Source organism: Triticum aestivum, chromosome 2D (assembly GCF_018294505.1).
Source record: "Triticum aestivum cultivar Chinese Spring chromosome 2D, IWGSC CS RefSeq v2.1, whole genome shotgun sequence".
NCBI lineage: Eukaryota > Viridiplantae > Streptophyta > Magnoliopsida > Poales > Poaceae > Triticum > Triticum aestivum.
In genome coordinates this window covers 81,979,250-81,991,126 of record NC_057799.1, presented here as the reverse complement: position 1 = coordinate 81,991,126, position 11,877 = coordinate 81,979,250, and the positions used below count along the sequence as shown (strand labels likewise).

General features: G+C 45.5%; 1 protein-coding gene across 1 annotated transcript; it reads right to left on the bottom strand.

Annotated features, from left to right (window-relative positions):
• Positions 1–2,827: 2,827 nt before the first annotated feature.
• LOC123051769 (3-oxoacyl-[acyl-carrier-protein] synthase I, chloroplastic) lies at positions 2,828–8,897 on the bottom strand. Its single transcript, XM_044474742.1, has 6 exons — positions 8,002–8,897; positions 3,935–4,108; positions 3,685–3,798; positions 3,450–3,551; positions 3,261–3,330; positions 2,828–3,175 (listed from the first exon to the last, which is right to left on the bottom strand). Exons 1-6 carry the CDS (start codon positions 8,860–8,862, stop codon positions 3,108–3,110), a joined length of 1,389 nt encoding a protein of 462 aa, XP_044330677.1. The 5' UTR covers positions 8,863–8,897; the 3' UTR covers positions 2,828–3,107.
• Positions 8,898–11,877: the final 2,980 nt, after the last annotated feature.

The following is an 11,877-nucleotide window of genomic DNA, read 5'->3' as shown; positions in this document are numbered from 1 at the left end:
CAAACAATTTATTCTTATGTTCTCTGCTAGATAGGAACTTTGGAGTGATTCTTCATCGCACTTTGAGGGGTGGTTATATGATCCAATTATATTAGCATTGTTGAGAGGTTGCACTAGTGAAAGTACGGACCCTAGGCCTCATTTTCAAGCATTGCAATACCGTTTTTGTGCTCGTTTACTATTTGCTACCTTGTTGTTTTTATTTATTCAGATTATAAAAATATATTTCTACCATCAATATTACACTTTTATCACCATCTCTTCGCCGAACTAGTGCACCTATACAATTTGCCATTGTATTGGGTATGTTGGGGACACAAGAGATTTCTTGTATTTGGTTGCAGGGTTGTTCAAGAGAGACCGTCTTCATCCTATACCTCCCACGGATTGATAAACCTTAGGTCATCCACTTGAGGGAAAATTGCTACTGTCCTACAAAACTCTGCACTTGGAGGCCCAACACGAGTCTACAAGAATAAAGTTGTGTAGTAGACATCAGACTCTAAGTCACAAACCGGATACGTATTTATATTGAATGGTGGAGCTGTCAGTTGGTGCAGTTCCAAGCAAAGCGTCGTGGCGGGATCTACGTGTGAAGCGGAGTATATAGCTGCTTCGGAAACAGCAAATGAAGGAGTCTGGATGAAGGAGTTCATATCTGATCTAGATGTAATACCTAGTGCATCGAGTCCAATGAAAACCTTTTATGACAATACTGGAGCAATTGCCTTGGCGAAGGAATCCAGATTTCACAAGAGAACCAAACACATCAAGAGACGATTCAACTCCATCTGTGATCAAGTCAAGGAGGAAGGCATAGAGATTTGCAAAATACATACGGATCTGAATGTTGCAGACCCGTTGACTAAGCCTCTTCCACGAGCAAAACATGATGAACACCAAGACTCCATGGGTGTTAGAATCATTACAATGTAATCTATATTATTGACTCTAGTGCAAGTGGAAGATTGAAGGAAATATGCCCTAGAGGCAATAATAAAGTTGTTATTTATATTTCCTTATATCATGATAAATGTTTATTATTCATGCTAGAATTGTATTAACCGGAAACTTGATACATGTGTGGATACATAGACAAAACATAGTGTCCCTAGTATGCCTCTACTAGACTAGCTCATTAATCAAAGATGGTCAAGTTTCCTAACCATAGACATGTGTTGTCATTTGATGAACGGGATCACAACACTAGGAGAATGATGTGATGGACAATACCCATCCGTTAGCTTAGCATAATGATCATTCAGTTTTATTGCTATTGATTTCTTCATGACTTATACATATTCCTTTCACTATGAGATTATGCAACTCCCGAATACCGGAGGAACACCTTGTGTGCTATCAAACGTCACAACGTAACTGGGTGATTATAAAGATGCTCTACAGTAATGCACATCATGATTAGGATTTGTCACTCAGAGTATCGGAGAGGTATCTCTGGGCCCTCTCAGTAATGCACATCATGATAAGCCTTGCAAGCAATGTGAATAATGAGTTAGTTACGGGATGATGTATTACGGAAAGAGTAAAGAGACTTGCCGGTAACGAGATAGAACTAGGTATGAAGATACAGACGATCGAATCTCGGGCAAGTAACATACCGATGACAAAGGGAATGACGTATGTTGTCATTACGGTTTGACCAATAAAGATCTTCGTAGAATATGCAGGAACCAATATGAGCATCCAGGTTCCGCTGTTGGTTATTGGCCGGAGATGTGTCTCCGTCATGTCTACATAGTTCTCGAACCCGTAGGGTCCGCACGCTTAACGTTCGATGATGATTTGTATTATGAGTTATGTGTTTTGGTGACCGAAGATTTTTTCAGAGTCCCGGATGAGATCACGGACATGACGAGGAGTCTCGAAATGGTCGAGAGGTAAAGATTGATATATTGGATGATAGTATTCGGACACCGGCAGTGTTTCGGAATGTACCGGGTACGTATCGGAGTACCGGGGGGTTACCGGGACCCCCCGGGGGAAAGATATGGGCCATATGAGGGAGGCAAGGCAGCCCACAAGGGGTGGCGCCCCCCTGGGGAGTCCGAATTGGACTAGGGGAGGGGCCGGCGCCCCCCTTTCCTGCTCCTCCTCCCTCTCCTTCCCCCTTTCCCCCTCCAATAAAAGGAAGGGGGGGCGAATTGGACTAGGAGCCCAAGTGGGACTCCTCCCACTTGGGGTGCCCCTAGGCCAGCCTCCTCCCCTCTCCCTCCTTTATATACGGGGGCAGGGGGCGCCTCTAAGACACACCAATTGTTCTTAGCCGTGTGCGGCGCCCCCTCCACCGTTTACTCCTCCGTTCATATTGTCGTAGTGCTTAGGCGAAGCCCTGCACGGATCACTTCACCATCACCGTCACCACTCCGTCGTGCTGACGAAACTCTCCCTCGACACTTTGCTGGATCAAGAGTTCGAGGGACGTCATCGAGCTGAATGTGTGCTGAACTCGGAGGTGCTGTACGTTCGGTACTTGGTCGGTTGAATCGCGAAGACGTTCGACTACATAAACCGCGTTAAACTAACGCTTCCGCTTTCGGTCTACGAGGGTACGTGGACACACTCTCCCCCTCTCATTGCTATGCATCTCCTAGATAGATCTTGCGTGAGCGTAGGAATTTTTTTGAAATTGCATGCTACGTTACCCAACAAACGGAAGTAGATGAGCCTAGGCTCCGAATTGCCGCTCTCAGGGTGGGATGCATTATTTACAGAGATAACGATAGAAGTCAGTTTCTGTATGATAGGACTTCCCTACCAGGTTTCCATAATTTAAATGTCTACATAATACTGTACTTTCACCAACATCTCAATAATATATGATAAATATGTAAACACAAATTACAGTAATACATTTAGAATATTCACACAAATACATGGGTCACCCTACAAGTTCCAACAGTCAAGGATATTTTTGCAACAAATTCCTTTGAATGGAGCCAAATATATGCAAGTTTCCCATAGATGCTATATGTTGTGGCGCTCTGAACTGCTTGCATTTAGTAATTTCTTGGTTGTCGCTTCTAGGAAAGTGCTTCACCATTCTATCCAAGACCGAATTTCTATCATAAGATCGTGCAAACAAAACATCACGGCTTAAACGGTGCAAACACGACTACTGAATTCTGTCCGCCAAATCCAAATGAATTGGAGATGCCTGCATTTTAAAGGGCATATATGAATTTGTGAGAGGAGTTTGTAGGGTGTTCACTATTTCATTTGCATTTGCATGCAGTGCTCACCAACATTTACTTCGTGTTGTTGTTTCACGTTAGGCACCGTGTCAAATTGATCAACTGCCGGTTCTGGATTCTGCGATTGATAGACCGTAAGAAACTTTTAGTTACATGTATATAAACCAATTGTTTCATATGGCTGAGCTTTGGGCATCATCACTGGTAATACTTTGTTAGAGTTTCATATATACTTACAAACTGGTTTATAGTTGGGTGTAGCCATCCGGTGGTGATCGCTTTGATGGTAGCAATGGCTTCCAAGGCACCTGCCGCGCCAAGGCTATGGCCAATCATGGACTGGAAACACGGGTTTTGCATGCATCAAGACCCTAGAAAAGCCATCTCACTAGAGTATCTCTCCAGTGAAGTTGCAAAGGTACGTAAAATGTGTGCTTAGAATGACACAAATCTGAATGGAAGAGCAATTAACCTTCGTTGCATTCAGCTTAATCTGGGATGGGTCCTTGAAGACTTGCTTCAAAGCTTTCACTTCTGCCAGGTCTCCAGCAAGGGTCGAGGTTGCGTGGGCGTTTATGTAATTGACCTACAACGCAAATGAAAATAATAATTATACATGCGCCAAAACTCTCTGGCCAGTTCAGGAATAAAAACACAGTGACTAGATTAATCAACCCGGTTTCTTTTGTAACTAGTAGGAGGTAAAAATATTTGGTGGTCACCTCCTCCAGCGCCACACCTGCATTTTCAAGGCTCCTTCTTATGCACGATGAAACACCAAGGCCATCTGGTCTTGGATCAGTCATGTGGTGAGCATCACTGTTTACGGCGCCTCCCAAGTACTCGGCGAGAATCGGAGCGCCGCGTCTCATTGCATGCTCAAGGCTTTCCATGACCTGCAAAATAAATAACGGTTTAATGATGTACAACGCCAAATAAAATCGATCGTCTATGGGCTAGTCTCCTGGTAATGTTTTCACTTATGTTCCCGTTTTTATGCTTGTGGTAAGTCCGAGACAAGCATGTGTTGTTGCCTTACGAAGGTGAGCAAACCCAACAACAACATTCCAAAATATTCTTGCATGCAACTAGAATACTCTCTCTAGTTCACGAAAATAATAATGTTGTAGACATGTTTCGAGTAAATTTTAGAAATTTTGACCATAAGCGTCATTTTTTTCAGTGAACTAGACGAAACCGTTGTTGTCTAATGGGAAAATTTTATATTAAACTTGAAATTGGTGCCAAATCTTATTTGAACCCTAGACTATGTAAATCATGACTATTATTAAAGCATCAACTATTTAAAACCGTTGAACTTTGAGCTTAACCTGGTTTAGGTATTGGTTTTTTCTATGTCGGTGTACCAATAGTAGTGTCAAATTTCGGTAGTGTGGACCGAACGAATGTAATGAATAGATTTGACTAATGAAGTATAGAGTTTTTCATGTGAGAAATAGCAAGAACTTGCCGGTAATAAGAGCAACTGAAATTATCATCTTTCATGTAAGCTAGCTAGATGGGAATAGGTTACTACTTCCATCATTATCTTTCATTAAACACAATATATGTAATTGTTGCATCTTAGTGTGCATACAACGATGAGTGGATTACATCAAATTTATCCTGAAATTATGCCAACTATAGAATTTTTTTGCGGGGGTGCAAACTACAGATGTTGAGACTATGCAATGCATATGTGAGAACTTTCTAAAGATTTGTGTGATCTGATGAGCTAGTAACTTACTATTTCCCATGGTAGTCATGCAAGTAATTCTTCATGGAAGTGTCAGAAGCTTCTAGAAACATTGAGCAAACTAAAAGAGAATGATATTTTCCATAAATTTATTAGAATACATATTTTAGATATGTGCAATTGTAAATGGTAGAATATTCAAAGATAATATTTATCGAGAACGCTCTACTTAGAAAATATACTATAAACAAGGATATGATTTTGACATATGTCTAGAATCCAATGGCTACGAAGCATGATCCTAGATATAGCTATGAGAGAATGGCATAAGAAGGGATAATAGCTACTAAGAAGCGTGTGATGTCTGCCAAATTTTGAAAAGGTTAATAAAGAATTAGTTATTAGCATGAGAATGTGGTTTTCTTGATAGTCTTGATCCTCACAAAGTGTATAATATGACTGCTGCTATGCATGCTATATAGTGTACACACTCACGTGATTGTGTGTGTGTGTGTGTGTGTGTGTGTGTGTGTGTGTGTGTGTGTGTGTGTGTGTGTGTGTGTGTGTGTGTGTGTGTGTTCTCGAGAAAAAAGATTTTGAACCCTTTACATGAATAGGAAAAACATGAAAAAAATCAAAGGATTTAACAAAAAAATGCATGTGGCAAACAGATAATAAACAAAAAATAATTAAAATGCAAGAGTAGTCCTTTGAACGGAGCACTAAAATAAAAAACAAGAAACTTATTGTGACCATATGCCGATGAGTATAAAACATAAGAGTAACTCTTAAATTTCAAAATTGAGGACTGAGAAGTCAATCCCACATGAATGGTAGCAACATTCGATTTGTTAATTGATTTGACATAAAAAATAGCACGGGCTAGTTTTTCTAGTTTCCGCTTCAAGATATTTTAGTACTCCATTCGATCCATATTAGTTGTCCCTCAAATGGATGTATGTAGCACCAAAATATATCTAGATACATCTGTTTCGACGATAATTAATATGGATAGGAGGGGATACTTTTCATGTTTGAGGGAATAAATGTTAATTATTAGTTTTAATTTTATTTATAACGGGAGCAAAAATAACATAGAGAACATTTATACTACTGAGTTCATCAACATATAGCAGACAAGGAAATATTTTAACTTTGTTTGCAATTCACATAAATTCATATGGGCACTCAATCAAGGATACGACATACAAAGCTTAGATGCAAAGCCTGGTTGTTTTCGACATCTAAATATCTTTTACCACCAATACAACCGGTTACTCACTCACACCATTCACTCCTTCATGGACGCACATGGAGAGACAGTAGAAGAGAAAAGAACATGATGATTTTTTTGTGACACCCAAGTGTTGAAATATAGATGGGCTTTAGGCCGTAAAACAACTTCAGAAAAATCTCTAAAGGCCCATGTGGATGTCATGACTAGGTAGTGGGAAGTTTAATACCACCATCGAAGTGGAGGAAGTTCTGGACCTCATTAAAATGGATTCTCTTCCAAATGCTATTGGGGCACTACAAGAAGAGTGGTTCCCGCACGCTCCTCCTCTGCCGCCCGCGCGCCATGCTTGGTGAACGAGCCGAGCCGAGATCAGACCTATGTCACTCAAATCTGATTAGATCATATCTGCCTCCTCGCGCACAACTCACGGCAGGCCTCCGGAACCCCGCCCTTTGCGATCCACCCAGAACAATGGTGTAAGTCCAATTTGGACCCGGAACATAAAGCCGTCCATATTGAACCTTGACTATTTAAAGATATGGAACTTGAACCTAGGCCAGATACCTATAGTTTTTTGTACTTCCGTGTTTCCAAAAATTGTGGCACCACTCATAGATGTAGCAAATGCTAGGAATTTATAATGTGCAAATGCTCATAAAAATGTTGATTGTTCATGTCACCAAAAATAAGACAGATGAGTATATTGATTGTCTTTTTTCTCTATGGAACATAAATGGTCACATTTTTTGTTGATTTTTGAAACTTCTAATATACAATGCCGTCCTACAAAATAGCCACGTGGAGGTTTGGTGTTGGTTTCACATTCTAGTGTTCTAAAAATAATTTATGAGTGTGACCATTAAGCAGTAATCATCAACCCATATATACCCATATGATCGTTCATGTTCTATATAAAGAAGCCTAAAAGAGAAATGAATATCTCTTCTCATTTGTGCATATGACAATAGTATAGTCATATGTTTTGGAGTTTTCATGGATCATCGCAGCACAAAACCACTAATAAAAACTAGTCTATGCTTCATATTAAACTGTTAAGAAATTCAAGATTCTTTTTTCGCATAGTTACATAATTTAGTGTTGAAGCAGGACAAAACACAATATATAGTTGGTAGTTCAAACTGGACTTTTCTCTTGTCTAAGTGAAGCGCATGTATAGATTGATAAAATGCAGAAATCCAATTCGGCTCTTGGGAGCATATGCTCCTGCCCGTAAAAAAAAATCTGTTTTTGCAAATGTCAATAAAAATTTAAAAATATATGAGTTTATTGTCACACCCAAATACTAGCTGCAAATTTTTAGTCAAAAAGCTTAAGCATTTGAGTTGTGCAAAAAAAAAAGATCAAACGCCAAATGCTACTTTTAGTTTAGTTTTTTCACCGATGAAGCACTGCTATCCCGTTTTGCATGAAAACTATCAAGCATGCTTATTGGAACTAACATGAACATCCACACACAAAAATAGAATTTTTGAATGTTATTTACTATGTATTTATTTTGAATTTACTGTTCATCTGGAGGCATACGCCCCCCAAAACCAAAACGGCCCTCGCGATAAAATGCATGTTCAGACTTTGAAGGCTAACATGTCTTCAAGCGGGGTTGGGCGTGACGTGAGTACTCTGCCAAAAATATGTGCATACTGATTACAGTAAGTACGATGCTATTTGGATGTAACGGTTTTACACAATGTTTACGTACTATAATTCAAATGGACAACGGTTAGCTAAACTCAAGGGAACAGTTGCCAACTTGAATACGTACTAGTAGTACGTACGGATTTTGTAGGAGTTTTTATGTAAGGATAGCATTTTCGGTAAGTAAATATCAAACATACCAGTACTCCGGCTCCTTCACCAAGGACAAAGCCGTCGCGGTCCTTGTCCCACGGCCTCGACGCCGTGCCGGGGTCGACGTTCCTCTGCGACAGCGCCCTGCACGCGAAGAACGCGCCGAGGGCGATCGGGATGATGCCAGCTTCGGTGCCACCGGCGATCATGACGTCGGCTCGGCCCAGTCGGATCTGGTCGGCGGCGCTGTTGAAGCAGTGGTTGGAGGTGGCACACGCGGTGGAGATCGAGTAGTTCGGGCCTCGGAAGCCGTCGGCAGCGCCCATGGTGACCAAGGCGGAGCTGATGTTGGTTATGGCGTGCGGGATGCACAGTGGAGATATCTTCCCGCACCCCTTGGTCACGAGGCTCGCGATGCCGTCGGAGAGCGCCGTGATGCCGCCCATGCCGGAGCCGACGACCACGCCGGCCCGTTCTTTGTCGACCTTCCTCATGGCGCTGGTGCCGGGGGCGAGGCTTGCGCACTCGAGGGCCTTCTTGGTGGCGACGAGGGCGTAGCGGTGGATGTCGTCAAGGCGGCGGTCGAGCTTGCCGTCGACGTAGCCTTCGGAGGAGAAGCCGCGGATCTGGGCGGCGAAGCGCGTGGGGAATCCGGAGGCGTCGAAACGGTCGATGGCGCCGACGCCGCTCTCCCCGGCGAGGAGCCGCTCGTAGTATACGTCCACGTCGTTCCCGAACACGGACACCAGGCCCATCCCCGTGATCACCACCCGCTTCCTCGGGTCGGTCTCCCGCCGAGGCGCCGACGACGACACTGCCGAGGCGCGAACGGAGGGGCGGGATGGCCGCCGCCTCGGCTGCGCGCAGCAGGGCGCGGCGGCCGCGTTCGGGAGAAGCAGGTTCTGCATGGCCCGCGGGAGGGAGGTTTTGAGTATACGTCGCCGGCAACATCACGCTAAGAAGTACGTGTCCGCCTTCGTTGCTGACGGGCCTTAGCACGCCAGGTTCCGAGAATTCCGGGTACAATATGAATGTCGTGACAAAGTGCATTGTTGTATCGCGTCGGTCGCCTGATCTGGGCAGCCGATCGGTAACCTCGGCAGCTGTCGGTTGTACTCTCGCGTAGCCGTCCGATAAGAGCCGTTCGTGTCTGTCCAATATCTCATATTCCTCTCCAGCGGCTTTCTCCGAAGCGCAGCTGCATCTCTGCCCCTCGCCTTGCACTCCAGCGACGAGCTCGTTGCACGTCGCTTGCGGCATCCCCAATGGCACGCTCCCAGCACACACCACCGGCGAGACCACGGCAGTCCGTGTCGCCGCTCGCCGCGTGTTCCGTCGCAATGCCGGTGACGATAACTCACAGCATTGGGTGTCGCCATTCGTCGCATCGACCTCGGATCACCGCAGCCACTGGACCTAGCAACATTGTTGTGTCCGTTGCTCCAGCCCCGCCTGCTCGTAGCACCACCACGCATCGTTGCTAGTCACAGCGCCGATCTGAGCTACTTGCAGCATAGTCGACGCGCCCCTACGTACTCCCGTCACAGCACTGCCATAGACCCATCGTAGCTCCTGGCGGCACCGATCACAGCACCAGCCAATGCCGGTTGCAGCATCCTCACCTCTGCCGTGTGGCCCATTGCAACACTGGTCTCAGCTGTTGATGTTATGCTTCCAACTTCCCACGTGTTGGTTGTAGCACTTACCTGGTCGCTGGTGATGCTTTGGCCTGGTACATGCATGGGCATTGTCCACTAAGGGCGTGTTTGTTTGCTCGCATTCATCTCATACAGGTCCTGCGAACGCAAAATGCGTGCGTTTGGGTTTCCTAGGTTGCACCGGAATTTTGACCTGCACGGTTCTCAAAGCAGACCCCATTCTGTCTAAGGAGGAACATATGAATCATCCGTTTCCTCAGAGTCGTGCTCCAGTAGGCGCAACGTGGCACGTGCCTGCACATTTTGGGAAGCGTAGGAGATGGGACGCTTCGGCCTTAACTCACATCTCCACTCTAATCGTCGCGCAAACTCCCATTCTCTCAACCTCTTCGTCCCATCGATGGCCAACGTTGCTCCACTACCCCCCCCCCCCCCCCCCCCCCAAATCCTTGCGCACCTACAAGAGTACTCACCTCTGATGGCTTGCCGACATTGAGTTGAGGCAAAGGGAGCCTCGGAATTGGGGACTTGGGGAAGCATATGAAGGCAAACACCTGCCTTCTGCACCCGGACGCGCTGCAGCATGTATTGAGCCCTCATCGACGGCAGGTACTCCTAATACGGGGGTGGGACTAAGATTGTGGCAGCGGGCATTTCCGTTGCGGGAATTACGATGGTCGTCGCAACGACCACATCAGAAGCGATGGGGTCTTCCTCTTCGGCTTCAGCGGCAACAACTCTTCCATTTGTCAAATATTGTATGTTTTTTAGCGAACACGGAATGGAAGGCCTCTACCATGCCATTATTAATTTTATAAATGAAGGGCAAAATGCATGAAGTTACATGAAGGCATGGTTGATGCAACGGACAGTAGGGAGAGAAAGATGTGACCGACCATTTGTTGTGGTGCTACTGCAAACCATGCTCATTGTATACACAAGAGGTTTTTAAATGATGAGGATAGCGAAAGAGAAACAACCCACATGGTGGCCAAAAGGGATGGGGCAAAATAATTACCTTTCATGATACAGTCGCAAAAAAAAATACCTTTCATGATTATAGCTATGTGGGAAAACTAAATATATGTTGTCCTCCATGCATTTTGCAGAATACAATAACCGGTGCACATATAATTTGCATGTTGTTCCGTTGCAACGCATGAATATTTAGCCATTTGGCTGGGTGATGCACCTACCTTCATCCATGATTTGGTCGCCGGCGATCCGGCGCGGCACAGTGGTTAATGGATCGAGATGTTCTAAGTTAAAAAGAAAGTTGTGTTGTGCCGCCGACAATATCACGTAGCAGATCTTGACCACGTCAAACTTCATACGTATAAGTTCCAAAGGTGGAGAATTTTTTGCAACAAACTGTTAAACTCGGTCATTGCATGTACGTAGACTTCTGTATATTGTTGAACTACTTCCTAGCTGTCCACGTTGGGCCCGCGTGCCGTATATCATGGGAGACGTTGGGTGGCCTCGGCTATTTGTACCTCTGTAACAGTTGCCATAATCAATACGACAGAACTGTGAACACTCTCTCCCTCTAGCTTGGTATCAGTCGCCATGGCCTTCGAGGACATCTTCGGCGAGCCACCATCTCCGGCCATCCCCTCGTCCTCCCCCGGGACCTCTCCTTCCCTTTCCCATAGCACCACTGCTGCCCTCTCCTCTGACCTCGCCCCAGTCCTGTCTGCACCCGCACCTCCTATAGTACCACCGGGCGACTCACTCCTCATCTCCTTCCACAATGATCATATCTCCAACCACATAAAATTCAAACTCGATCCGGCCAAGAACAACTACATCAAGTGGCGTACCTTCTTCTACTGCGTTCTCATGCAGTATCGCGTGCAAGATCACGTGGATCGCCCGCCTCCTCCCAACCCCGATGCGGCCTGGCTCGCGGTCGATCATCGCCTCACCCTCTGGCTCTACTTCACCCTGGCCGACTCCATCCTCGAGCTCGTCATGGGCGGCACCGTCAACGTCTTCACCGCGTGGCGCCGTATCCGGGACTACTTCCTGGCGAACGAAGGCGCCCAGTACCTCCACCTGACACGCCAGTTCCGGAACCTAAAGCAAGGAGATCTCTCCGTCTCTGACTATGCTCGTCGTCTCAAGGCCCTCGCGGATGGCCTCGCGGACAATGGTCACGCGGTCGAGGATCACGACCGCACCATGCAGCTCCTTCATGGCCTGGATGCCCGCTTCGACACCATCCTCGGCGATACGGTGCCCCTGCCGCCGTTCCACGTCGCT

Excerpts from the sequence above, each read along its gene's own strand:
- LOC123051769 (XM_044474742.1), bottom strand. The coding sequence starts at position 8,862 with ATGCAGAACCTGCTTCTCCCGAACGCGGCCGCCGCGCCCTGCTGCGCG. Across the intron at positions 3,799-3,934 it reads CAGGTGTGGCGCTGGAGGAG|GTCAATTACATAAACGCCCA; the intron begins GTGACCACCAAA and ends TTTGCGTTGTAG. Across the intron at positions 3,552-3,684 it reads TTAAGCTGAATGCAACGAAG|TCCATGATTGGCCATAGCCT; the intron begins GTTAATTGCTCT and ends CCGTGTTTCCAG.